Source organism: Peromyscus maniculatus, chromosome 2 (assembly GCF_049852395.1).
Source record: "Peromyscus maniculatus bairdii isolate BWxNUB_F1_BW_parent chromosome 2, HU_Pman_BW_mat_3.1, whole genome shotgun sequence".
NCBI classification, from domain to species: Eukaryota; Metazoa; Chordata; class Mammalia; order Rodentia; family Cricetidae; genus Peromyscus; species Peromyscus maniculatus.
The window spans coordinates 165,532,602-165,560,292 of record NC_134853.1 but is presented as its reverse complement, the minus strand read 5'-3'; the positions used below and the strand labels follow the sequence as shown (position 1 = coordinate 165,560,292).

The window sequence follows — 27,691 nt, the reverse complement described above, 5'->3', positions numbered from 1 at the left end:
CGTTTGGAAATCACCGAGCAATGGCAGAAGACCTATTTGGACTAGCGTTTAGACCAGGGAGCCAGGGTCCCCGGAGAGACGCCCCATCCCGCGCCCGACCTTCTCGCGCCCCGCCCGCCTCCGGCTCCGCCCCTTTCCTCGTAGCCCCACCCCGCCCGCTCCGGTCCCGCCTCGCTCTTCCCGGCCTACGCTAGTCTCGCGCACTTTCAATGAGCGCGAGCTCCTCAGCTAGGGCCGGCGGTTGGTCGGACGAAGCCACTTGCCACGTTACGTGGGGGGAATCCGAGGCCTACGTAGCCGCACTGTTTTTCATTTTTCAGCTTGTCGGGCACAGCCACTCTCCTTCCTGTGTTCTCCGCGTTGCTTATGTAGGCTCAAGCGTCTGATAGGACCCGAGCCGCTTCGAGGAGAGAGCGTCTGTGGTTCCTCCAGGTGAGCTCCCCTCCCGACGGGAAGCAGATGGGAGAGGCCGAAGGCGGGCGGGGGCGGGAGGCGGCCCTAGCGCCATTTTGTGGGCACGAAGCGGTAGCTCGGCTTGTATCGGGTTTCTCGCTGCCTCCGTTTCCTCGTCGTGCTTCCTAGCCGCGGCCTAGCGGGTGAGTGGTTAGCCAAGGGCGGCCTTTGTGCTTCGGATGTCGGCTCGGGGGAGGCCTAAGGCGACCTGCGTCGCGGGAAGGGAGCTGTGGAGCGGGGGCCTGGCTGGCCTCGCGCCGCCGCGTCGTTAGGGCCTAGCGCGGGCGGCCGCCGGAGCGGGGCGCCGAGCCTGCCGGGCCGTGAAGCCGTGGGCGGAAGTTTGTCGCGGCCCCGGGGCTCCAGCGGTGCCGGTCCCTTCGGGTTTCCGCATTTGAAAAGAGTCGTTGCAGCCACGGGCCTTGCACCCTGGCGGCCCCACCCCGGGCCGAATGGAAGGGGGGAGAAAATGATCAACGTCGTCCATCACGCATGGCCTTCTGGGAAGCCGTGGCCTGCATCACGGAGCGTCCGTCGTTGCGGTCCTCGACGCTCAAGTTAGCTATCCCTCCCCGAAAATGAGGAACAGAGGACTGAAGCTCTCTGTTCTGGTCGCCAGTTTCCGTGCTCCACCACCAGCACCAGAGGAAATCCGTTGTTGATTTCTTCCACCCACTTAGAGCACGTGCTAAACCCAATGTAGGTTCTCAGACTTTAGAATAAATTCGTTCAGGATGGTGATGAAATGTTATGGTCTGTAATCTTTGCGCGCCAGGTAAGAAAACAGTGTTTTGCAAGAGAAAAAGTCGTGGCAGAAATACTTAGTTCTTTTGTTTTTCTAAACAGTTTCTCTGTAGCTTTAGAGCCTGTCCTGGAACTCACTTTGTAGACCAGGCTGGCCTCGAACTCACAGAGATCCGCCTGGCCAGTACTTGGGTGTTTTTGTTTGTTTGTTGTTTTCCGAGACAGGGTTTCTCTGTGTAGCTTTGCGCCTTTCCTGGAGCTCACTTGGTAGCCCAGGCTGGCCTCGAACTCACAGAGATCCGCCTGGCTCTGCCTCCCGAGTGCTGGGATTAAAGGCGTGCGCCACAACCGCCCGGCTCAGTGCTTAGTTCTTTAACACTCTGTTTTTTGTCTGGTTTTGGAACAACCAGGCCCCCTGGTAACAATGTTGGAATTTTAGCAACTGAAGCATGTAGTAAGCCCTGAGAAAATATTTGAGTAAGTGGATTGGCAAATATACCACTTTTTTAGATAACTCCTTCCTTTTCCTCAATTTTTCAGCATGACAAAGGAAACCTTAGGTTTCAGGTGGCACAGGGTGTTGTGGTGGCAGCTGACATAGAAAGATAATTGTTCTTACTCTTTTGGTCATTCATCTCTCTCTTTCCTTTAGAAAACCAAGCAAAGATGTCTGAATATATTCGGGTAACAGAAGATGAGAACGATGAGCCCATTGAAATACCATCAGAAGATGATGGAACAGTATTGTTGTCCACAGTTACAGCCCAGTTTCCGGGGGCATGTGGCCTGCGCTACCGCAATCCAGTGTCTCAGTGTATGAGAGGTGTCCGGCTGGTGGAAGGAATTCTGCATGCTCCAGATGCTGGCTGGGGCAATCTGGTATATGTTGTCAACTATCCCAAAGGTTTGTTAATCATTGTGGGTTTTGCATTATTGCTGACTACAGTTAGACTTGTAGGCCAGCCTAAGTTGTAGATTATTATTTGTGTGTGGGGACTGGTGCCAGTGTAATATCCAGTTTGCTGGGCAGGTAGTCTATTGAGCTTTGTCCTCAGGGTTTGGGCTTTGTGGCAAAATGTCTTCTGCAACCCAGTTCTTTTCAATTTTGTTTAGACTACTCTGGCAAGTTCCCAGTCTAAATAAGTGATAATTGAAAATTGCAGGACTAGGGTTTTTTTTGTTGTTGTTTTCGAGACAGGGTTTCTCTGTAGTTTTGGTGCCTGTCCTGGAGCTCACTCTGTAGACCAGGCTGGCCTCAAACTCACAGAGATCCCCTTGCCTCCTGAGTGCTAGGATTAAAAGCATGTGCCACTGCTGCCCAGCTGGGATCTTTAAAGGAGTATCTATTTAAATATTAAGCCATTGGAACAGTCATTGGCAATTTGGTGCCAAATTTAGGCTGTTAAAACTAAATTCTGGGTTGGAGAGATGGCTCAGAGGTTAAGAGCACTGATTGCTCTTCCAGAAGTCATGAGTTCAATTTCCAGCAACCATATGGTGGCTCACAACCATCTATAATGAGATATGACTCCTTCTTCTGAAGTACAGGCAAACTTGCAGAAAGAACACTATATAATAAATAAAATAAATCTTTTTTTTAAAAAAATTCCTTGGGAGCTGGAAAGATAACTTAGTGGTGAAGAGCAGACAGAGGACCTGGGTTCAATTTCCAGCACCATGTGGCAGCTTGCAACTGTCTGTAACTGGGACTAAAGGTGTGTGCCACCAGGCCTGGTTTTCTCATATGTATGTATGCACTATGTCTGCCTGGTGCAAAAGGGCACCCAACCTTCTGAAGCTGGAGTTGGATGGTTGTGAGCTGCCCTGTGGGTGCTAGAACCAAACCCTGATCCTCCAGAAGAGCAGCAGGTGCTTTTAACCTCCGGCTCCCTTATTTAAATTAACCTCTCTTTCCCTCAAATGAACATCAAATGCATTGGCTCACAATTTTGAATTAGTATAGAACTGAACTACTTTGATTATAAGATTTTGGTCTTATTCTCTCCGCCTCTTACTACCGCTGTTCTTAGAAGTATGAGAAAGCTGTCCTGGTGGCACATGCCTTTGATCCCAGCACTCAAGGAAACTGAGGCAAGTAGATCTTTGAGCTTGGGGATAGACAGGGTTTCTCTGTATAGTTTTGGTGCCTGTCCTGGATCTTGCTCTGTAGACCAGGATGGCCTTGAATTCAGAGATCCTGCTGGCTCTGCCACCACCACCACCCACCAGCTAAGACCCTGTCTTTTATGATTGTGTGGGAATTGGTACATTGTTGCTTTTACTATGATATAGTAGAACAAAGTCCTGCATATACCTGTAATCCTCCCAGCATTGGGAGATGGAGTGAGGCAGAAAGATTGAGCTTGAGGCAAGTCTGAGCTATATAGTGAGTTTCTAGGCCAGCCTGATTTTTTTATATACAGGACATTTCAACCAAGGTCAGTCCACCAAAGTTGGTTAATATGCAGAAGCTAATGTATGTCCAAGAAATTGGGGAGGATTTAAAGACAGTATATGTGCCAGGCTAAATTTGCTTTTTCACTGTGTCACTTCTTACGTCATTGGCCGTGTAGCTCAGTGTTTACCTTGAATTAAAAGGACACTTGATGTTGGTTGGGGTGGTGGCACACACTTGAAGTTGAAGGTTAGGAAGCTCAGGCAGAAGAAGAAACTCAATTTTGAAGGTCACTATGGGAACATAATGGGATACTGTGTGGAAATGAACGGGGTTGGAGGTAGAACATGCCTGGCAGGTAGTTCAAGGTGGCGTGCACTAGTAATGACTGCAGGGAGGATGAGGAAAGGATTCCTCCAGATTACCGTCTCCATAAACAAGCTTCCTTATTGCTATGAAAGCACCCAAATTTACATGTGGAAATAAAAGTTGCTAATTTTCGCCGGGCGTTGGTGGCGCACGCCTTTAATCCCAGCACTCGGGAGGCAGAGCCAGGCGGATCTCTGTGAGTTCGAGGCCAGCCTGGGCTACCAAGTGAGCTCCAGGAAAGGCGCAAAGCTACACAGAGAAACCCTGTCTCGAAAAACCAAAAAAAAAAAAAGTTGCTAATTTTCATTTTTATATATGTTAGAAGTGTGTATATGGATATTTTCTGTATACCATGTGCATCACAAGAGGGTGTCTGATCCCCTGGATTAGTCAGATATATTAATGCCACAAAATTAAAATGAAGTGGAATTGGCATTAATTTGGATACAGGTTTTCAGAACATACAATTGATTTTACAGTCTTAGCATTATTCAAAACCTGGGCCAGGGAGATAGCTGGTCCAGTAAAGACACTTGCAGAGCAAGCCAGGCAACCTGTCTTATCTCTAGAACCATTAAAAAGCCAGTTGCAGTGATGTGCAGCCTTCCCCAGAAATAACAAAACACACCCTGCCTAACAGGACAGAAGGCCAGAAACTGCTTACAGGTGCTATACTCAGCACTTTCTCATAATACACAAAACAGTTTTCAAAAAGATAATACAAAACTAGAATTGGAATTCCTTGATTTTTTTGCACCAGAAAAGCACTCCAGCCACTTAAGCTACATTCTGTCCTTAAGGAGGAGACTTAGCAGTTTTTAGTGTCTTCGTTGTTTATAGATCTAATCTTGTTTGCTTTTTGTATTTTGTTGTTCAAGAAAGGGTTTCTCTGTGTAGCCCTGACTGTCCTGGAACTTGCTCTGTAGATCAGGCTGGCCTAGAAGAGATCCACCTGTCTTTTTAAAGAACTGCTAAATCCTGGTTTCTGCTTGCCTTGTTTAGATAACAAAAGGAAAATGGATGAGACAGATGCTTCCTCAGCGGTGAAAGTGAAAAGAGCAGTCCAGAAAACATCTGACCTAATAGTGTTGGGTCTCCCCTGGAAAACAACAGAACAAGATCTTAAAGACTATTTCAGTACTTTTGGAGAGGTTCTTATGGTTCAGGTAAACTTGATTCTGGATAACAGCTTTTTGTTAAGTCTGTTTATATATATGGGTCATAACGGTAGCAAAATTACAGTTATGAAGTAGCAATAAAAATAATTTTATGGTTGGGGTCATCATAACATGGGGAACTGAACTGTATTAAAGGGTCACAGCATTAGGAAGTTTGAGAACTGCCAGTTTAAAGGAAATGGGTTACGTTAGATCTTCTTCTATTTGTGCTCATTCTAAACCATTGTTAATTCTATTGTGCAAGTGCGTCATTTTTTACTGTTAATGACCTGGTTCCCTACTGTTGGCTTTGTTGCGTTGAACTAACTTTATTAACTTCAGTGTGCTACTTCATTCTGTTGAAGCCATCAGATTTTTATGTGAACTCTGATTTGGTGTATGTGTGGTATTAGAATAAATTTCAATCTTTTCTTCTTAGGTCAAGAAAGATCTTAAAACTGGTCACTCGAAAGGGTTTGGCTTTGTTCGATTTACGGAATATGACACCCAAGTGAAAGTAATGTCCCAACGACATATGATAGATGGGCGATGGTGTGACTGTAAACTTCCCAATTCTAAGGTATTTTGCTCTTTACCTGTATGCTAGGGGAATTTTTTCTCAGATGACCTTAAAAGGTTAAGTGCATTTGGGAACACTGATGACAGGGGACCTTTTAGTTTTTCAAGGTAGGTTTCTCTGTTGTAGCCTTGGCTGTCCTGGAACTTTCTCTGTAGACCAGGCTGACCTCGAACTCAGATATCCACCTGCCTCTGCCTCCTTGAGTGCTGGGATAAAGGTGTGTGCCACCACCACCCAGCTTAATGTTGATTTTAATGTGCTGGGAAACCTAGTATCCAGTGCTTTACTGAGCAAGTGTTTGGCCACTGAGCTACATACATCCCCAGCCCAGACTTATTCCAAGCAAGCAAATGAGACCTTTTTTGGAACGTTTGGTTTGGGGTCAAGGTATACTTTCATAATTTAAAACTTGATTTGGACTGGTCAGTCCATAAAGTGCTTACCTCAGGCATGAGGGCCTGAACTTGATCTAGGAACACACATCTTTATTTTGAGGCAGGGTCTCTGCATAGCTCTGTAGACAGACCAGTCTGGCCTCTGCCTCCCCAGTGCTGGGATTAACCACTGCCTGACTCTTAAGGCCTGTGCTACTACTATTACTCCCAGCCAGAACCCAAGGTTTTTTGTTTTTCAAAGGAGCTGGTTATGGTACCATGTGCTTGTAATTCCACCCCTGGAGAGGGGGGAGGGAGGCACAGAGCTAGCTGGCTACCAGTCTAGCCAAATAAAGATTCAGTACGAGACTCAGCCTCCAAAAGGAAGGTGGAGAATGATTAAGAAAGATGGCTAGCATCAACCTCTCCCGAACATGCACATAATGGTCTCGTGTGTAAAAGAAGTTGAAATGACCTGGTGTGAATCACTGTAATTCTAGCACGTGGGAGGTGGTAACAGGAGGATCAGGAGTTCCAGATTGTCTTCACTTTATATCAAGCTTACGACCATCCTGGGGTACATGAGGGGCTGTCTTAAAATCCCAAGGAAGTGAGACTGGGAAGTTCATTAGTAATTACTGTTCTTGGAGAAAGATTGGTTCAGGTTTCAACGCCCACATGACAGCACACAACTAACTCCAGTTCTGAGTGACCCAATCCCTCCTTCTGACCTTGAAGGGGCCACAAGTCTTTTTGGCACACCTTTAATCCCGGCACCCAGAGGCATAGGCCAGCCAGGGATACAAAGTGAGACCTTGTCTCAAAAAAAAAATAAAAAGAAAGAAAAACACCCAAGGAGGGGGAAAAGACAAAGTGTATCTTTATTTATTTGTTATTTCTGCTATCCTTTTCTTTTGAGCAGCAAAGCCCAGATGAACCTTTGAGAAGCAGAAAGGTGTTTGTTGGGCGTTGTACAGAGGACATGACTGCTGAAGAACTTCAACAGTTCTTTTGTCAGTATGGAGAAGTGGTAGATGTCTTCATTCCCAAACCATTCAGGGCTTTTGCCTTTGTTACCTTTGCAGATGATAAGGTATTTTTCTTCTTAATTTGTTCCAGGGCTGGGAATGTATCTGGTTCGGGGCTACTGTATGTGTCCAGCATAGTACTCCAGGTGCTGAGCTCAGTCTCTAGCACTAAAAATGATGAGTGGTTTGTTCCAAATGATTGATTGCCACCCTTAGGGATAGAGTGTTTGGGTTTAGATAGTTGTAAGGTGCCCTTCTGATGTTTCTCATTATGTGGACTTTGGGGCTGTTACATACCTTTTAATTACAAATGTTGATGGTAACATTACCAAAGTGAAATTAGCATTAATTGCTTGTTTTTCTTCCTGCTTAGATGGGTTGTACTAAGATTTGGGTTTGTTGCTGTTTTGGTGTGTGAGTTGGTTTAATCACCATTTACATCCCTTGTTTCTTATAGGTTGCCCAGTCTCTTTGTGGAGAGGATTTGATCATTAAAGGAATCAGCGTGCATATATCCAATGCTGAACCTAAGCATAATAGCAATAGACAGTTAGAAAGAAGTGGAAGATTTGGTGGTAATCCAGGTGGCTTTGGGAATCAGGGTGGGTTTGGTAACAGTAGAGGGGGTGGAGCTGGCTTGGGAAATAACCAGGGTGGTAATATGGGTGGAGGAATGAACTTCGGGGCTTTTAGCATTAATCCAGCAATGATGGCTGCTGCCCAGGCAGCATTGCAGAGCAGTTGGGGTATGATGGGCATGTTAGCCAGCCAGCAGAACCAGTCAGGTCCATCTGGTAATAACCAAAGCCAGGGCAGCATGCAGAGGGAGCCAAATCAGGCTTTTGGTTCTGGAAATAATTCCTACAGTGGATCTAACTCTGGTGCCCCTCTTGGTTGGGGGTCAGCATCAAATGCAGGGTCAGGCAGTGGTTTTAATGGTGGCTTTGGCTCAAGCATGGATTCTAAATCCTCTGGCTGGGGAATGTAGGCAGTGGGGGTTGGTGGTAGCTTGGTTGGTTGATAGGTAGGTAGGTATAGAATGGTGGGATTCAAATTTTTCTAAACTCATGGTAAGTATATTGTAAAATACATATGTACTAAAAATTTTCAGATTGGTTTGTTCAGTGTGGAGTATATTCAGCAGTATTTTTGACATTTTTCTTTAGAAAAAGAGGAAAAGCTAAATGAATTTTATAAGTTTTGTTATATAAAGGGTTAAAATACTGAGTGGGTGAAAGTGAACTGCTGTTTGCCTAATTGGTAAACCAACACTACAGTTGATCTCAGAAGGTTTCTCTGTAATAATCTATCATTGGACTTGTTAAATGGATTCTTTGCATGTTCAGAGTAGAAACCATTGGTTAGAACTACATTCTTTTCTCATTTTAATTTGAATCCCACCCTATGAATTTTTTCCTTAGGAAAATCTCCATTTGGGAGATCATGATGTCATGGTGTTTGGTTCTTTTGGTTTTGTTTTTAACACTTGTCTTCCTTCATATACGAAAGTACAATATGAAGCCTTCATTTAATCTCTGCAGTTCATCTCATTTCAAATGTTTATGGAAGAAGCACTTCATTGAAAGTAGTGCTGTAAATATTCTGCCATAGGAATACTTCTGTCTACATGCTTTCTCATCCAAGAATTCGTCATCACGCTGCACAGGCTGCGTCTTTGACGGTGGGTGTTCCATTTTTATCCGCTACTCTTTATTTCATGGAGTCGTATCAACGCTATGAACGCAAGGCTGTGATATGGAACCAGAAGGCTGTTTGAACTTTTGAAACCTTGTGTGGGATTGATGGTGGTGCCGAGGCATGAAAGGCTAGTATGAGCGAGGAAAGGAGAGAGCGCGTGCAGAGACTTGGTGGTGCAAAATGGATATTTTTTAACTTGGAGAGATGTGTCACTCAATCCTGTGGCTTTGGTGAGAGAGTGTGCAGAGAGCAATGATAGCAAATAACGTACGAATGTTTTTGCATCAAAGGACATCCACATCTGTTGGAAGACTTTGAGTTTTGTTCTTAGAAAACCCACTTTAGTTGAATGTGTTAAGTGAAATACTTGTACTTCCCTCCCCCTCTGTCAACTGCTGTGAATGCTGTATGGTGTGTGTTCTCCTCTGTTACTGATCTGGAAGTGTGGGAACGTGAACTGAAGCTGATGGGCTGCGAACATGGACTGAGCTTGTGGTGTGCTTTGCAGGAGAACTTGGAAGCAGAGTTCACCAGTGAGCTCAGGTGTCTCAAAGAAGGGTGGAAGTTCTCATGTCTGTTAGCTACTCATAAGAATGCTGTTTGCTGCAGTTCTGTGTCCTGTGCTTGGATGCTTTTTTATAAGAGTTGTCATTGTTGGAAATTCTTAAATAAAACTGATTTAAATAATATGTGTCTTTGTTTTGCAGCCCTGAATGCAAAGAATTCATAGCAGTTAATTCCCCTTTTTGACCCTTTTGAGATGGAACTTTCATAAAGTTTCTTGGCAGTAGTTTATTTTGCTTCAAATAAACTTATTTGAAAAGTTGTCTCAAGTCAAATGGATTCATCACCTGTCATGCATTGACACCTGATACCCAGATTTAATTGCTATTTGTTCTTGCATTATCCAAAGTGAAAGTTTTTCCATGGGTTGTTTTGTTTTTAATCTAGTTTTTCATGAGTCTGGGTGACAGAACCTAAAATGGTAAGCAGTTACCCTTCAGCTTGTTCTGAGTGCCTCCGTGCATTTGAGTGATTGCTATTGACCTGGCTGTATAAACCTCCATTGGGAAGTCATGCCTTCTAAAACTATTTGGGAGCAGGGGCAAAACGGTTGTTTTCAAATGCTTTGTAGCAGAGCATTATCAATGGAAAAGAAGGGATGATAAGCATCTTTCATTTGGGGATTTGAAAAGTGGAATTAATTGCAATAGGGATGAAGTAGAAGAAACCAAGAAACCGTGTGCCTGAAATTCATTAAGAAGCCTGATAGCTTTAAGAACTAATAGGGTGGGTTGTCTATCTCCGGCAGTCTTAAGTGAGGTGGGCGCTTATCCTTTGGGGTGTGGGGGCCATATAGTGACGAACAAATACGCTCACAAAATCAGATTAGGCTCTCACAATGCATTGTTAAGAATGTAAAAGCAATAATACCTTGTTTATTGTAACTACTATTCCTGTAACTACTGAGAACTGGGGAGCTCCTTTTCTAACTGGAAAGATGTGACCATTTTTTTGTTGATAGTTTCCCTAATGCCCTTACCTAAATAGATTATGATAAATAGGTTTGTCATTTTGCAAGGTGCGTGTTTTAAAATTTTATATCCTTTAGAGACTTGTTATGCACACAGTGTTTCATTATTCAGTACCCTCTGTAAAGGGATCTTGAGTTATTGTAAATTTTTTTCTCTGCATGATTTCCAAACCCTGTACATCTGAATTTTGCATTTTAGCACTTGCACTATTACTCAGCAGCAGTAACATGGTAACATTAAAATGGTTTTCGGGGACCTCCAAAGACTAAACTGGCAAGCCGTCCAGGAGTCCTGGGGTAAGTTACTTGTCGATAGCATGGTTTTGATCCCTTGTTTGCACTTGTTAAAGAGTTACTGGTCATAGAAGGCTTTCAATGTTGAGTAGCCTTTTAACATGTTTATGGTATGACGTAGCTGTAGATAGTTATTTGCCCTAAATGAAGTTTCAGAAATAAACTACTTGGCAAAGATTTGGTTTTTGAAAGTATTTGATCATCAAAATGCATTCATTCTTAAGAACAATCTTTGAACCACAGTTAAATAAAAAGTTTTCTTGCCACCAACAGTTTATAGTGTCTGGAGTCTTACTGGAAAAAAATATTGCTGTTTCATGACAAAAATGCTAGAAAGTTAAACAGTGACTTATGTGGGAAGATGCAGTACAGCATTTTCATCCTTTATTTAAAAATGTGAGTCTCCAGCTGGGTGTGGTGGCACATGCCTTTAATCCCAGAAGTTGGGACATGCACATCTGAGTTGCAGGCCAGCTGTTGCTCCATAGTGAAACCCTGTCAAAAACTTGTTGGAAGAGCAAAGTATAATCAAATGCCACATTTTAAGATTAAGGTAGCATCTTAGGAGGAAAGCAGTTACTTAGGGTGAATTACTGCTGCTTCTGTTACATATGAGAATGAGTCTACTGTATACAGGTCTGTTTTCTACTGTTGTGCCATCTGATCTATTTGGCTCACTTGTGCCCAAGTCATGCTCACTTAAGAAAAAAATGGTCCAAGTATAGTGGCACACATTTAATACCCAGCACTTGGGAGGCTAAGGCAAAATAGTAAATTTGAGGTCAGCCTGGAGCAGGCTGTCTCAAAAGGTAGGCGTAAGGAGTTCAGAATGTATCTTAGTTGGCTTACCTAGTTAACATGCCCAAAGGCCTGGGTTTGATTGCCAGCCAACACCAGATAAAGTGGGGTGTGGCACATCCACCTAAGCATTTAGCTGGTAGCAGCAAAAGAAAGGGTTGGATTTACTGATTCATTACAAGTTTAAGACCAGCCTAGAACATGAGACTGGAAAAGGAAGAGTTTTTTAGGCTTTTTCAAACAGATTGCTAAATCACCCTTTTGAGGAGGTAAAATGCTTTTCCATGTTATTTTTATCCAATAATTTGAAATATGGTAGACTGCCTATTATCCCAGTATTCTGGAAATGGATTCCCCCCCCCCCCAAAAAAAAACCACATTGTTTTATGGTACTGATTTTAATAGGGAAATAGCATACCAGCTTTCAGTTTACCTTTGAAAAGAGAAGTGATCAGATATTCTGCACTTTGAGAGGTCATTAAGACATTAAGACCTTTGAGAGGTCTTAACATACTAGAAAAATCAACAGCGAGTATGAAATATTAAGTAGATTGTAGAAAATCAATACAACTTGACATAGTGAGTTTGTGTCTGGGGTTGGCAAAGATAATGCTATTGTATCGAACACCTAGACTCAACAAAGTTGAGTGCCTATAAGTTTGATCTGGTTTGGGGTGGGCCATCGATGCTTCTTGGGTGCTCTTACTGCTAAGAGCTTTTCCGGGTACTTGTAAAAATGAGAAATAATTTACTAATTGGAGGCATGCGAGTTAAAAATTACTCATTATGTTCTCTATCCAGGTAATATAGTTTATGACTTTTGTGTAGACACCATAGTGTTCTGCCTTCCCACAATTAATGGAACCCCAGGAAACTATTCCTCCCACAAACCATTGCTGTGTTTCATTATCTAGAAACACTAATGCCCCTCCACTGTCACCTCTGCAGCTGTCCTTGCCACCAGTTTCAAAGCCAGCACAGAGCATGTTTCCAGTTACTCTTTCTCCTGGGTAGATCTTTTCATAGGCAGAAGTACATTTTTGATGGTCAACAATTGGTATGTCCACAAACATCAGGTTTCTAGCAAGAAACCCCTTTTGGGTTAACCCCCAGCCAGCCACAGTTCCAGTGTCCTTTGTCATCATAAAGGGTACAGCTGCTTTTCTTGGCAGACAAATGGGCATGATGCTCCTATTGATTGTGACTTTGTTCTTGAGTTTAATCAGTGCTATATCATTGTCAAAACCAGCACCGTGATTATAACCTTCGTGTATAAAGACAGCCTCAGGCCAGGCTTGGGTGTAATTAGGTGAGAGCCTTTTGAGGATACCCATGCGAATGTCCAGGGAGGATGCTGCCTCTGTTACTCCATACACAGCATGAGCAGCTGTTAGGACCCAGTTGTCATGTAAAAGAGCACCTGCTGCTATAGTTTCGCCCAGTAGTAAGACTTGCCAAGGAAAGTCACCAGGCTTTGCCAACTGCCCTCCAAATATGCGGCCTCTTGTAGTGAGTGTAGACAGCCCACAAACTGAGGAAAGAGCAGAAACAAGGCTACAGTTCGTGTCAACCAACAGTTTTATCCCATGAGCTGACAGGCAGGCATCCTCTCTGTTTAGGCAAGTGAGGTTGTTCTAAATAGTGTAAAGACTTGATAAGTCCTTTTTTATAGTTGCTTAGCTTGTTCTCAAGATCAGTAAGATTTCACAGATTCTTTGGTTTTGCTAAAAGAAAACTAAGTTTGAGGGAAGCTGTAGACAGTGTAGACAGTAATTGTGTGCACAAAGACATGAACACTACATAGAGGCAAAAGGTCAGGACTCTTGTTTTGCTGCTGCATTCACTGGGAATTCTGGGAAGGCAGGAGTTAAGGTTATAACTTACAAAATTACTGTTGCCTTTGAATGTAAAAATCTAAAAATTACAAATGTTGCAGAGATGCTTCTGGTTCTAAAATTTGTATTTTTGGTCTGGTTGAGTCATCCAAACATTAAGTTTAAAGTGTCTATTGCAAGCTAATTACTTAGGAATGCAGCATATGTTTTTTATTGTGGCCTTGCACTTTGATTAAAACTTAGAAGTAGCATGTCAGCCAAATACAGGGTTAGAAAACTAATTTAAGCCAGCTAACTCAGGGGTAATGAGTGTATTATTACCTTAAAATTTTTTTTTAAAGCATTCAACTATTATTGTTGGAGCCAATTCTGGTTTAAAAAAATTAAATACTATTAAAAGGCAAATTGCATTAATGTTTAAAAACCTAGATGTCATTGAAAACAGTTGCTTAGGGAAATAATGAAGTTATTAGCTTTGGGTTTTAATAGCACTTTTACAGAGAAGAAAAGTAACTCAACAAGAATTTGTGTTTATATATGTATAAATGGCTTGAGATAATTTAAGAAATCATTTAATTTTTTTATGCTTGCCTAGTCATAAAGGTCAAAAATAATCAAATAAGTGCAGCTAGCACCTAGCAGCCTCCGTATGCAAAGGGGTGATGAGAACACACTTAGGAGTTACATTAGCCCAAGCCAAGCCAGATGCTGAGCTTCCATGTCTGCCTACCCTTGTCCTCCATCTACTCTGTCAGCTATGAGTCTTATAAATGTATCCATTACCAGGCTCGCAAACCGGGAGGAATTTTTCTCCTTTGGAGCTCGTCCAGAATCCATCAGCCTCACACACATATTTACCTGCAAATTGTTGGAAAAGCAAAAATGTTTAACTGTGCTTGTCATTTGCTTGAATAATCCTTTGAAAAATGTTGATTCTTGAGCATCTGTGGTGGGGAGAGGTGTGTGATAACCATTTTACATGATTTCATAAATAGGTGTCTGCATTACCATGTTTGCTTGCAAAGTGGAAACCTTTTAGATGTGTAACTTGAATATGTATCAAGATCTCAAGTGCTTAATGATAAGGTTTTGACTTGTTAAATTAAACCATTTGGAATATATTGTGTGTTTGTAGTAGTCATTTACTAGATAAGATCTGTTTTCAGATTCTTGCAAATTGACATTAAAGTCACTTTAACTGTAAAATATTTCACTAACGACAAGGGAGGAAGGCCTTTTAATCCTTTGTCTTCCTTAGCCAAAAAGTCTGGTTCAAGTTCCAAGTACCACCCACCCTTCCTTGAAGAAAGTACTTACCATCGCTGCTCATGGTGTAGAAAATCTCTTCACAGCTGTACTGAATGACAGCTTTGTAGGTGGTCACTTGGGGGCCTGTGATGTATTCTATGTGGCCATTGGGTAGGTCATCAGGAGGGCCACAGTCAACAACTAGTAAAGAAATGGGAGAAGCTGTACTCTGGGGTGGAGGTTGTAGCCTGGTGGGGTACCTGAGTGACACAGGTGAAGCCCCCAGTGTCTTCTCCAGGACCAGTAAGTGGAGAGCCAGGTGGGCCTTGTGCTGGCCTCATTCTCTACATGGTACGTGGCACTAATGCCACTTCTAAAAGTAGCAAGAATAGCTTCAACTTTGTGGCTCTTCACTGAAGGGACTTCCCTGGAAAGGAGTGGGTGGCCTCTCCAGTGCAGGGAATTCAGAAACACTTGGAGTTGCATAGCTCTCACAAAAGAGATGGTCTGCAGGATAACATGGAAGAAAAGACCATGTTCTTGTGTGACATAAACCAGTGGATTAAGGGACTTGTCTCTATTTTCCTGTTCACAGCTTGAGCTTTGTAGAAGAAACCCTGAGGGGTGTTGATTGTTTCAGGTTTTGGTTTTTTGTTTTATTTTTTGGCTTTTGAGACAGTGTCTCTACATAGCCCCGGCTGTCCTAGAACTTGCTCTGTCCTCTGCCGGGATTTTTAATTTATTTTTATATTCATTGGTGTTTTGCCTGCATGTACATATATGTGAGGGTATTAAAAGACCTGGAACTGGAGTTACAGACAGGTGTGAGCTGCCATGTGGGTGCTGGGAATTGAACCAGGGTCCTCAGGAAGAGCAAACAGTGCTCAACTGCTGAGCCATCTTCTCCAGCCTCAGCTCAAATTTCTGTTGTGGCTGCTCTGCCATGCCACAGGTGAAATAACACCAGATGTGTCTACACCTGCACAGCAAGTGACAGGATCAGACCCAGACCACCATTTGCCCACACTGTCAACCCTGCTCAACATTGAGACTGAAAGAATTGGTGAATCTAATTGGGGAGAAGTTTAGTTTTCAAATATGTATACTGTCATAGTTGAAAGAGTACTAAGCATGTGATTCTTGAGAAATTTCTTAGTTTTCAAAATGCTAATGTGTGCCATTATCCATGTACGTGTGTGCCAAGTGTGCACATGTATGCCCATGGCTTAGGGTGGGGTAGAACTGGAGAGAGGCCTACACAGTAGCATCACACTTTTCTGTAGGGTGATAGGGATTAAGTTTCCTACATTTCTTCTGTCTGCAAGAGCAGTGTTTTACACTTAGGAATGATTTCAGTGCCTCTCCCCAGCACTTCTACTCCTGGCACAGAGACTTGAGTAGAAGTGAATCTGGAATTCACACCCTAATAAATGATTCATTTGGCGGGGGTAGGGTGGGTATGGTAATGACTAGAGAAGCCACAAAGCAATAATGGGTGGACTGGGGAGATTGCTCAGAATAGGAAAGTGCTTTCTGCACAAGCATAAGTACTTGAGTTCAGATTCCCAGCACCCAGGTAAACCAACCATAGCACTGTGCTTCCTAATTAAGATTCCGGGCCAGGTGATGGATGGTGTATGCCTTTAATCCTAGCACTTGTGAGGCAGAGCCAAGCAGATCTCTCAGTTCGAGGCTAGCCTGGGCTACAGAGTGAGTTCCAGGATAGGCGCAAAGCTATAGAGAGAAGAGAAATCCTGGGGGGGGGGGGCAGGTAGGATGGTGGAAGAGGCAGACATCCTCTAACCCAATGGTTCTCAACCTATGGGTTGCAATTCCTTTGGGGTTGCCTAAGACCATTGGAAAATAGATATGATTCATAGCAGTAGCAAAATTACAGTTATGACATAGCAATGAAAATTTATGGTTGGGGGTCCCCACAACATGAGGAACTATATTAAAGGGCCGCAGCGCTTAGGGAGGTTGAGAACCACTGCTCTAACTCTACAGTGACCTTCATGTGTGTACACATGAAGGGACAACACGGAAATGGGACAGGTGGCAGAAGGGAAGGGTTGTCACCGTATGACCATACTGCTGCACTCTGGTATTGGCCGGTCCCAGGATCCGTCTTTCTGGCAGACAGCAGTGAACGATCTTAGGGGCACAGGACCCTGAAGAGGAAAATCAGAGAATGAGCTCCCTGTTAACATCAGGTCACTCCCCATACCAGAGCTTCCCAGTGCTCCCAAGTGAGGGCAGCAGCTGTGGCCCCGCTGCCTTGTTCCATGTGCACATTTACTGCCAACAGCACTGCTGGCTTACGTCACCTGTACGCTAATAACTGCGATTCTTACCATATACCACTTTCCAGTGCATCTTAGAACCCATCTGGCTCAAAGTTCTTGTTGCTGTCTCTTACTTGTTTTCTTCCTCTGAGGTTGGGGGTTAGGCCCCAGCCCCTCCATTTATTTATTTTTATGAAGTCCTGCTGTCCTGGAACTCTGTGTACCAGGCTATCTTTTGAGCTCACAACGTCCAACTGCTTCTGCCTCCTGAGTGCTGGGATTAAAGGTGTGCACAATCTCACACTATTTATTCGGTTTGTTTCATGGGTTTGAGTGTTTTGCCTGCATGCATGTGTGTACCACCTGTGTTCCTAGTGTACGAAGAGGTCAGCAGAAGGCAGCCTTGGACCCCTTGAAACGAGTTAGGGTGGTTGTGAGTTGCCATGGTGGCCCTGGGAACTGAATCCAGTCCTCTGCTTAGTCATCTCTCCAGCCTTTCCACCATTTCTTTCTACCAAGTGCCAGATGGGGCCAGTGAGATGCTCAGCAGATCAGGTAGGTAATTGGCTGCCAAGCCTGCCAACCTGAATTTGAGATCTGGAACCGACATGGGAAAAAGAACTGACACCGGGAAGCTGGTCCTCTGCCCTCCACGCATGCTGTGTGCAGCCACATACAAATAAATGTTCTTTTTCTCAAAAGTGCCAAAAGGAGTCTGGCATGGTGGCAGTGCCAGTGATCCCAACACTCAGGGAGGCTGAGACAGATGGATCTCTGAGTCCAAGGCCAGCCTGGTCTACAAATCAAGTTCCAGGACAGTCATGGCTACACAGAGAAACTCTTGTCTCTACCTACACCCCCATCCCCACCCCCACCAAAATGCCAATGTTTTCAAAAAACTGCAGAGATAGTTACTAAAGTCAAGCATTAAGCTGACTGTGGTGGTACACACCTTTAATCCAGACAAAGACAAGTCCCTGAAATAATGTCAACCATTTAAGCCAAGTGTGGTACACACCTTTAAATCCAAGGCATGCAGATCTCTGAGTTTGAGGCCAGCCTGGTCTACATAGTCCAGAGAGAGAAAGTATGCATTAATGGAAGAGAGTGCCATTTGCCAAAGCTGTAGTGTTTCAAAAGATACACATTTTTTTTTCATTTAAATGATAAACAGGATGTATAGAATGCTTTACTGACATCTAAAAAGTCCTGGGTTTGATCTAAAGCACCACATAAACTGGGCATGATGGAACATGCCCTGGGGAAGTAGAAGCAAGAGAACTGGGACAAGCTTATCCTCAACTATATAGCAAGTTCAAGGCCAGCCTGGGCTACATGAAGCGGTTTCAAAACAACTGAACAAGTTTATGGTCTTGCAGTCAAAAGTGGAAAAGAGCCTGACCAAGAGGTTTGTAAGATGGGACTTTCCCCGCTTTGCCCTCCACAGACTGGACTCCATCCCTAGCTGTCATTCCAGGGTTATTGCTTTTTACCACTGGGATTCAATGACAATTTTGAAGAACACAAAGAGGATGAGTTAATTTCTTACCTGTGCCCCTGAAGCAACATGCTAAGCAGTTTTTAAAATTATATTCCCTCTCCCTTAACAGTGAGCACTATTTATAACTTTGCAGAATGTACTCTTTCCAGGGCTGTCTAATCTTTGTGAGCCAGGAGCTGTTCCCCTGGAAGGGCATCAGCTGGCCAGGGAAGTCTTAATTGAAGAGGAGCTACGCAGAGCTCATGGGGCAAGGTGAGCACACTCCTTTCTGTTGTTTCAGCCACTTTCCAGAGAGCTGCTGCAATGTACAGATGAACAGAAGTTCTTTTAATGACTAGCTCTCTAGAAGAGCCTCTGCAACAGATGGGTGTGGGGCGTGTAGGCTAAGTGATAGAGAGCATACTTAGTGTGTATGAGTTCAATCCTCAGTACCGAAAGAAAAAGTTTCAGCCGGGTGTGACCATGTCCACCTATAATCCTAGCACTGGAGAGGCTGAAGCAGGAAGTCAGAGCTCATGGCCAGCCTGGGCTACATCTTGAGCCATTGTCTCAAAAAACTACAGCTGCAGCACCAGGTGTGGTGGCCTTCAGTGCCAGCACTAGGGAGGCAGAGGCAGGCGGATCTCTATGAGTTCAATGCCTGCCTGGTCTACAAAGTGAATTCCAGGACAGCCAGGACTACACAAAAAAATCCTGCCTCAACAAAACAAAACTGGGTGTGTAATGAACAGCTAATCCAGGCACTCAGGAGGCAGAGGCAAGCAGATCTGTGTGATTGGATGCCAGCCTGGTCTACAAAGTGAGTTCCAGGACATCCAGCACTACTTAGAGAAACCCTGCCTCAAAAAACAAAAAGGGCTGGAGAGATGACTCAGCCGTTAAGGGCACAGCTACTCTTCATAGTGCCCAAGTTCAATTCCCAACGCCCACATACATGGCAGCTCACAACTGTAATTCCAGTTCAGGGGACCTGACACTCACACTGACTTATATGCAGGCAAAATACCAATGCACTTAAAATAAGCATTGAAAACTTTTAGAAAAACAAAGTGACAATTTTTAAAAGGCAAAACTGTTTATGGTGGCATATACTAGTCATCCCAACACTTGGGGGGGCTGAGGCAGAGGATTTTGAACTTGAGACCAGCCTGAACTACATAGTTCCAGGCCAGCTTGGACTACATAGCAAAACTGCCTCAAAACAAAAATGAAAGGCAGGATTCACCTTCACCACCACCGCCACCACCGCCACCAGAGGCCTCCCCCACCCCCACCACTCCCACCCCCCACAAAGACTGTCCATGCCATCCCTCTTTGTTTGCTGCAGACTTATTATTACTTGGATTTTTTTCTGCATAAGCACTTCCCGTTTTCATCTCCAAATTAAAAACCGTCTTGATCATAGGCACTCAGTTTTTTAGTGACTCACTTGTAGAAGCTCAAAGCCAGTCTTGCAGATGACAGAAAAACTGTCCTTCAGGATGTACTTGGCTTGCACGGGTGAAATGTAGCCATTAGGTGGCACCGTTGGATCAGGGCAGGGCTGTGCTGTGCAGAGGAACAGACAGGTCTGAATTTAGCAATCTGCGTTCTTGGTTATAAATGAACTAAGAGGCAGAGCCTGCCCCAAGTGTTAACAGTGGTGGTCTTAACATTTAACACCAAAGGCAAAATTAAGCTGAGTCGTCACCTCCACACACTCACTTGTTTCTTTGTCTGTGACTCAGCTACGAGGCTGGAAAGATGGTGCCGCAGTTAAGAGCACTGCTTTCCAGAGGACTCCAGTTTGGGTCCCACATCAGGGGGCTCACAACCATGTGTAACCCCAGCTCCAAGGGGTCTGACCTTTCTGTCCTCCAGGGGCATCTGCACACCAGTGGCATACAGCCAATTCTTTTTTTTTTTTTTTTTCTTCGAGACAGGGTTTCTCTGTGTAGCTTTGCGCCTTTCCTGGAACTCACTTGGTAGCCCAGGCTGGCCTTGAACTCACAGAGATCCGCCTGGCTCTGCCTCCCGAGTGCTGGGATTAAAGGCGTGCGCCACCACCCCCCGGCTTTTTTTTTTTTTCTTAAGAAAGAAAACTGCCAGATGTGGTGGTGGCTCACGCCTTTAGTCCCAGCACTAGGGAGGCAAAGGCAGGTGGATCTCTGAGTTCGAGGCCAGCCTCAAACTACAAAGTGAGTTCCAGGACAACCAGTGCTGTTAGTTACACAGAGAAACCCTGTCTTGAAACACACACACACCCCCAAGAAGAAGAAAATCAGAAGTACAGAATGAGCTCTCTATGCCAGGAAGACGACACGTGTGGTTTGAAGTCAAGAGTAACTTCTAGGACTGAGGGTAAGGGACAGTGTTTGGTGTGGCCCTCCCTGGAGTCTCACTAGACAGTGTTTGCCTCAAAGGCTGTGCCACAGGGACTTAACATTTCCCCCCACTGAACTGAGGGCAGAGACTGTTGGGGTCTGGCTTCTGCATTTCGCATCCTTGGCATACATCTCTCTTTTTTTTTTTTTTTTTTTTTTTTTTTTTTTGGTTTTTTTCGAGACAGGGTTTCTCTGTGTAGCTTTGCGCCTTTCCTGGAGCTCACTTGGTAGCCCAGGCTGGCCTCGAACTCACAGAGATCCGCCTGCCTCTGCCTGCATCTCTCTTTTAAGAGTAATGCTGAGGACTGAGCACAGGGCCCAGCAGGCAGGCGCTCAGTCACTGAGCTCCATATTCACCCATCCCACATATCTACAGGAAGTAAAGATGGCTGGGGAAGAGGAGAGGTGAGTGGGTGGATGGGTGAATGGATGGATAGATCGTGTGGGTAGGTGGGTGGTGAGGGAATAAAATAGAGGGAAACATGGACCTGGAATCCCAGCACTCAGGGCTGAGGCAAGAGGATCCAAGTTTGGGGCCATCTGACCCGCAGAGTTAGACCCTATCTCAAACACCAGGACTGAGGACAGAGGGGGTGCCCAGGTAAATGGCTGCCTGGGTAAGGGAGAGAAGGAATAAGGGAAGACTGTTCCACCCCATCCCTGCCATCCCCGCCATGGACGTCACTTGACAGACCACCCCACTCCATCTGCGCTCCCTTCCTTGGCCTGACCAGGGAAGAGTCCAGTGCTATGGTTTCTTGATGCTGCAGAAGGGGCAGTTTTCTTTGTCTCCAGGACCCGAGAGCATGCTCACCTGTGCTGGTGTAGCGGATCTTCCAGCCTGTGTGGGCCCCGGACTCATCAGTAGCAAATGTGATGGTCACACTGTTGCTGTTGGTTTCAATCCGGTGGGGCAACGCCTTCCCACAGAATGGGCCATATTCCACCTTCTCTGTTTGAATCTGAACAAAGAGACTCTGAACCTCCAGGACCTGCGGCAGGGTCTGGCCTATGTTAGAGGGAAGTGTACCAACTGAAACTGGCTGGGGCAGGCTGGGGACAAAAGGTGGGTACCCTGTCCATGCTGAAGTGACAACCTGGCTTAGACCCCCACAGAAAGGCTGAACGGGATTCACTGGAGGACAGACCATAGCGGGCGGTGTGGAAAGGAAGGAAGGAAGGAAGGAAGGAAGGAAGGAAGGAAGGAAGGAAGGAAGGAAGGAAGGAAGGAAAGAAGGAAGGAAGGAGAGGCTGTTCAGGGGGAAGAGACAGACCTTGAGGGAGTCATAGGGGCACTGGACCTCAGGATGCATCTCCACATCGAAAGACTCCACGAAGTCCAGGATGACACTGAAGCCCTCCTCCAGGCGGATGTGGTAGGTGCAGCTGGAGAGTTTGGGGTACGGCTGTGGGTATTCGGGGCTACTGAGCTCCCCAGACCTCCCAGTGAACACCTGGCCTGAACACAGGGCTGGGAAGGAGAGAGGACAAGATGGCATGACTGCTCGTGGGGGACAGCTCTTGAGCATGGGGGACACCTGGGGGACAGCTAAGTCCAGGGTTTGGTCAAGACCCTGCACTTGACAAACCGCAGAGGCAGGCAAGAGAGGACCCAAACTCCCACCCTAAACAATGCCAAAGGACGGTTAGAGGGTGACTCTGTTGCCCTCAGGCTTTAGTTGAAGCAGGGTATGGTTTGCCAGGGCCCAGACTCCTACCCCAGGGTCGGAGTCACAGTTGAAAAGGTGAGAACACAGGAAGGGAGGCTTGGCCAGAGGGAAGTGGGCCCTGGAAGGAGGGGCAGGCCACCTCCCCAGGTCCTTAGGAATTCAGGGAGAGAAAGGAGGCAGTCCCTTGAACTCAGGGCAAACTCTCCAATCACTCCAGTGCCCAGCTCAGCAGTTCCCAAGTGAGTCCACAAGGGGGCTCCCACCATGTCTGGCAGGGACCAGCCCAGAGCCCTTGATCCCAGGGAACAGGCTGGGAAGGCTTTTCCCAGGCCTTCCCTGTTGTCAGAAGTGGCCCTGGGGACAGTTGAGGGAAGTCTATGTCACCAGTGTGCACAGTCTGCCCTCTTGTCTCAGGCTGCTAAGCTGCCCTGAAGGTGATCAGGCTCCATCTCTTAGGGAGGTTCTGCCTCTCCTCCCCACCCCTTCCTGCCTGCTTATACAGGGTCAGAGCAGACTGGTAGGGCCGCTTGTAGGAAGTGAAGACTTCACATACTGCCTCCTTCCATGAGGTTGCTCCCTACTGTACAGAGGTTGCAGGGTAACTATCCTGGATGCAGGGTAATTAGCCTGATCACTTGGTAACACCTCTCTGTTCTGAATCAAGCTCCAAGTCAGGAAACAAAAACCTGCATGGCCCTATAAACAAGAACTGGCTAAAGATGTCCAGAGATCAGCCTCAAGGGAAGCAGCAGAGGGAGGAGGGTCTCCCTCCGTGAGCTCAGGCTAATCCCTGTCCATCCAGTGTCCCATCTACAACATAAGGGGCTTAAAGCAAGCCCTTCGCAAGTGCCTATGGCCCTGGAGGGGTTCCCACCACCAGGCTGTGAGACAAGGAGGATAAGATAGAGACCCAGGTTGCTCTACTGCCCTCCAGCTCTCCTCCACTCCCCCCAAGAGACACACAGCCACAGTGGAATGGAGGCAGGTTTATTATTGTTATGGGTACAGTGGATGGTTGCTGTAGCTGGCAGCCATTCCGTCCTGACACAGAGCTGCAGCATGTGGCCATGCACTGACATCTGACCCATTGGGGTGGGCAGGCTGGAGCTGAGAGAGGTTAGAGGTTCTGCTCTGGAAGAGAGATGGGGGCATCAGCAAGACTGAGGAAGAGTGGGGCCAGGGTCAAGAAACAGGGTAGAGGAGGCCAAAGCATTCAGGGGCTGGGGTCTGGACCAGTGGCTTTGAGCCTGCCCGCACTGCCCCCCCCCCCTACCCTGACGGGAAGCTCAAGGTGTGCCCGGCTTAGCCAGAGATGCCAAGCCTACCTAGGAACCACCCAGGAGGAGGGAGGAGTCAGGTTTGCTAATATAGAGTGGGAGGGAACAGAAGAGCCCAGCCTCTGAGCAGAACGTTTCTGCCTAGGGAGCTAGAGCAAGCGCGCAGATGGGGTACCCCACCCCTCACCTGAGCAGGTGTGTTTGTTCTGGTGGAGAACGTAGCCCACCCTGCAGGAGCAGTAGTAGCCGCCCAGGTAGTTGTGGCAATAATGGTCACAAGGGACTTCTTCTTCCGGGGACACTCGGCATTCATCCACATCTGGGGAGGAGGGGCCACGCAGGCAGGAGGGAAGAGACAACTAGAGCTCAGGCCTTGGTGGCCCACTTGAGAGGAGGCCTGCTGCTTGGCAACCCACAGGCCTGAGGCACAGATGCAAATAGCATCCTTGCTGAACCAGTGACAGGTTGAGTCCTGCTCAAAGCTGCCCAGGCAGCAGAGGGAACAGCCACCATCAACCCAGGAGCAAACAGGGTAGATGAGGTTCCATGGACCCCATACAGCAGCTTTCTGAGCACAGAGAGGTTGTACCACTCGCCTGAGGTCACACAGATAAGTCCCTTCAGGGACCAGAGTGTGCAGTCAAGTGTGAAGTCACATCTGAGGCCTGTGTAAGCTCTTTGTAACCTGATCATCCGTGCTTTGCAGCATCAGTACGTCCTTAGCAGATACCCAGTTCTGTGCCACTGCATTCTCATGGTGGATGGCATCAGGCCATGGCAGGACTCACCTTTCCTTCAGGTTTGACCTGAATCCAGAGCCCCAGGAGAGGTGGAGAGGAGAGACCCAAAGATGGGGATGAGGCTAAGACAAGTCACCCCAGCTGCAGCTGGTCAGCCCGGGCCCACCCCAGCTCACCCTCTGCCGCATAGAAGGCCTCAAATCCTGTGAATGGCTTCTCATTGGAGTAGTCTGAGTGGAAGGTGACCTCCAGGTTAGGACCCAGTGAGTAGAAGGTGTCATTGCCAGGTGCCTGCTCAGTGTCTGTACTCTCTTGCCCACACAGTGTGGCTAGCACCTTGGTCCCTGAGCTCAACTGTGGGGTCAGAGGGAGGAAAGGTTAGACCCAGACTTCTGGTCAGACTTGGCCATACCCCATCAGAGGGCCCCAGCCATGCCCCTGCCAGGTACCTTAACAAAGTCATACTCGCAGCGGTAAGAGAGCTCCAGGTTGAAGTGGGTGAAATAGAGGCGCAGACGGTAGCCGGGAGGTGCAGCCAGCTTCCAGGACCGGTTCTGATTGTCGGCATACTTCCCTGGGAAGCCAGGGGACACCAGGCGGCCGAATACAGGCTCAGGCCACTTTGAGGCCCAAAGTGTACTCACCAAGCTCCACAGCAGGCCCAGCGAGATTAGCAGCCTGTGGGCAGGGGAGGGATGTGAGGGCCCAGGCCTAATCCCTCTTGCTCCCCCAGAGGCCATGGCTTGCTCACCCACCTCATGATGATGTGCCTGCCGTCCAGCTCTGCAGGCCCAGCTTCACTCACCTTTGATCTGTTTGTCCAGCACCTGGCCCTGCCCCCAGCCTACCAGACCCAGAGATTCCGGGAATCCACCCATGGCTCCTGCCAGCCTCACTTCCAGACAGGAAGGGTTGGTGACTTTGGGAGCCAGAAGCTTGACTTGGCCACAGCCTGGTAGCAATCCTCAACTCTCCCCTCACCCACCTTCAGTGCCCTACCTGGTGAGCCCAGGAAGGTCTGGTGGGTTAGAATCTCCATGACAAAGTGACTGTCTAGACGCCCCCCTAACTCAGGGAGAGGCAGACAACACGATTTGAAAAACCACATGAACCCAAGAGGAGAGGGAACACGGGACACAAGACAAGACGCACTACAATTGGGAACATGAATGGTGGGTGGCAGGGGATGGAGTGTCTTGCTGGTGACTGCTGAGCCCAAAGCAGAGTCAGGAAGCTGGGGCTCCTGATCCTGGTGCTAGTCTGGAAGGAGCATTACTCATTTGAAGATAGAGTCTCTCTATTTAGCTCTGATTGGCTTTGAATTGTGTAGACCAGGCTGGCCTCAAACTTGTAGTAATCCTGCCCATGTCTCCGAGTGCTGTGAGGAAGGAACTTGCATCTATCCCAGCAAAACAGAGGTAAACATTGAGATACACGGGGAGGATTGGCCTACGAGGAAAAGGCAAGAATGGGCCTTTGATTGGACTGTTGGGGGGGGGGGGGCTGTGTTTGGTTGTTTTCATTAGTCATGAGGACAGCGATTTTAGAGCATGCGTGTGTGTGTGTGTGTGTGTGTGTGTGTGTGTGTGTGTGTGTGTGTGTGTGTGTAGCCATGTATGTTCAAGTGCTTTTGGAGGCCAGAAAAGAGCATTGATCCTCTGTAGAGTTACAGGCAGCTGAGAGTTTGGGTACTGGGAGCTGAACTTGAGTCCTCTGGAAGAGCAGCAAGTGTTCTTAACTGCTGAATCCTCTCTCTAGCCCCAAGGATGACCTTTTTTGCCGGGCATGATGGCACATGCCTTTAATCCCAGCACTAAGGAGGCAGAGGCAGGTGGATCTCTGTGAGTTTGAGGTCAACCTGGTCTACAGAGCAAGTTCCAAGACAGCCAGGACTACACAGAGAAACCCTATCTCGAAAAACCAAAATAAATAAATAAACAAACAAATGAATTAATTGGTTAATCAATTAAAATGAGAGAGAGAAAAAGAAAGAAAGAAAGAAAGAAAGAAAGAAAGAAAGAAAGAAAGAAAGAAAGAAAGAAAGAAAGAAAGAAAGAAAGGAAAGAAAGGTAGGTCGTAGGTCAGACTCAAGCAGCTAGTCACAGCCATCTGCTTTCAATAGGCCAACAGAGGAAACCATAGACAGGAGCTTTATCCAATGTGGCCACGTCGGGAAGAACAAAGAGGTCTGGGCTCTTCAACCTATCTGTAGGGTCCTGACCTGAGGTTTGAGAGCAGAGCAAGGGATGTGCATAGCTAAGCAATACTGCTCAAAATGTGGTCCTGCCCGTCACTGTCTCAGCTGTCAACGTCCCTTCAGGATGGCTTCCCTCCTCCCAACATGGCTATGCTCATGACTTAGGGAGGGCTTCCCATGTGAGCTACAACTCTTCAGTCAGCTTGTCCTCAGGGACATGCTGACATTACCTTGCCCTTAGTGGGTTTCCCTCTTGTGATAAGGAGATGGGGAGACAGGGACCTGCACACTTCCTGCATTGTTGACAGGCATTTCATGTCACGAGAGGAAGGAAACTCTCAGTGAACAACTGGTTATTGAGGAAAAGGCACAAGAAGTCATCCCCAGTGCTAGTGGTCCAGAAGTTGCCCTCACTAAAACTCCTTCCTAGTGATGAGACTAAACAAAATCTCTGCCTCCTTCTCCTCCTCCTCCTCTTCCTCCTCCTCCTCCTCCTCAGGTCCCGAGGACAAGATTCCACCCAAGTTCACTTTGGGAAGTGAGTGAGTTATGGGGCTCATAGGTGAGGGTACTTCAGGGGCGTGGGTGCTCCTCCCCAACAGGCCTTTACCAGCAGGGGTGAATGTCCCTTTCCCTAGTCATTGCCAGCTTCTGTACTTTAGCCCCTTCCCAAGGTCATGTGCAATGAAGGCAGAATTGCATATACCAGGTAGAGGGAGTAATTGGATACTCAGGTGAAGGTCTTGTGGCCCTCCTCAGTCCTCCATGGAAGGGGGTATAAACAGTTAACAAGCCCAATTGGAATAATCTTTTTGTTAGGGGGTACAACTGAATGCCCCCAAATGGCAGTTGTTTGGCTTGGAGGATAGTCACATACAACATTTGGGTACCACCTCCTGACATGAGGAATTGAGTCAGGCTGTCAGAAGCAATAGCCCCTAGCCATATAGAATTGCTTGGCTGACCATTCTGCTCCACCTGCAGAAGCAATATGCCTGGGTATTGAAAACAAGCCACTGTGCTACAGTCAAATCACAAAATAGTTATAACCCGGGAGCTACCCATGTATGCGTGCATGTATATACATCTGTCCCCCATCCTTCGGAAAGTTTGGGGCCTCTCATGGTCCAGTGAAACAGTCTCAGCCTGTTGAG

At 46.6% G+C, this 27,691-nt stretch overlaps 2 protein-coding genes across 19 annotated transcripts; one reads left to right on the top strand and one right to left on the bottom strand.

Annotated features, from left to right (window-relative positions):
* Nucleotides 1-457: 457 nt before the first annotated feature.
* Tardbp (TAR DNA binding protein) lies at nucleotides 458-11,782 on the top strand. 15 transcript variants are annotated; one of them, XR_013049473.1, is made up of 8 exons: nucleotides 458-596; nucleotides 1,847-2,098; nucleotides 4,961-5,124; nucleotides 5,555-5,695; nucleotides 6,992-7,162; nucleotides 7,555-7,672; nucleotides 8,639-8,778; nucleotides 10,529-10,621. XR_013049473.1 is itself a non-coding variant. In XM_076565655.1 (7 exons), exons 2-7 carry the CDS (start codon nucleotides 1,861-1,863, stop codon nucleotides 8,542-8,544), a joined length of 867 nt encoding a protein of 288 aa, XP_076421770.1. In that variant the 5' UTR covers nucleotides 458-596; nucleotides 1,847-1,860; the 3' UTR covers nucleotides 8,545-9,482. The 15 variants fall into 15 exon arrangements, 8 of the variants coding, with proteins under 8 accessions (XP_076421770.1, XP_006975291.1, XP_042128430.1 ...); XR_013049472.1 differs by lacking the exon at nucleotides 10,529-10,621 and adding an exon at nucleotides 9,503-9,621; XR_013049470.1 differs by lacking the exon at nucleotides 10,529-10,621 and adding an exon at nucleotides 9,503-9,621 and having other exon boundaries at nucleotides 7,555-7,681.
* An 18-nt stretch (nucleotides 11,783-11,800) lies between these two features.
* Masp2 (MBL associated serine protease 2) lies at nucleotides 11,801-25,214 on the bottom strand. 4 transcript variants are annotated; one of them, XM_006975236.4, is made up of 11 exons: nucleotides 25,096-25,214; nucleotides 24,790-25,018; nucleotides 24,517-24,694; nucleotides 23,788-23,919; nucleotides 21,928-22,124; nucleotides 21,468-21,615; nucleotides 19,720-19,838; nucleotides 16,597-16,675; nucleotides 14,574-14,705; nucleotides 14,040-14,114; nucleotides 11,801-12,952 (listed from the first exon to the last, which is right to left on the bottom strand). In XM_006975236.4, the coding sequence occupies exons 1-11, from the start codon at nucleotides 25,098-25,100 to the stop codon at nucleotides 12,192-12,194; spliced, it is 2,055 nt and encodes a 684-aa protein (XP_006975298.2). In that variant the 5' UTR covers nucleotides 25,101-25,214; the 3' UTR covers nucleotides 11,801-12,191. The 4 variants fall into 4 exon arrangements, with proteins under 4 accessions (XP_006975298.2, XP_076421768.1, XP_006975299.1 ...); XM_076565653.1 differs by lacking the exon at nucleotides 25,096-25,214 and having other exon boundaries at nucleotides 24,790-25,089; XM_006975237.4 differs by lacking the exons at nucleotides 11,801-12,952; nucleotides 14,040-14,114; nucleotides 14,574-14,705; ... (2 more) ...; nucleotides 21,468-21,615; nucleotides 21,928-22,124 and adding an exon at nucleotides 23,295-23,454.
* Nucleotides 25,215-27,691: the final 2,477 nt, after the last annotated feature.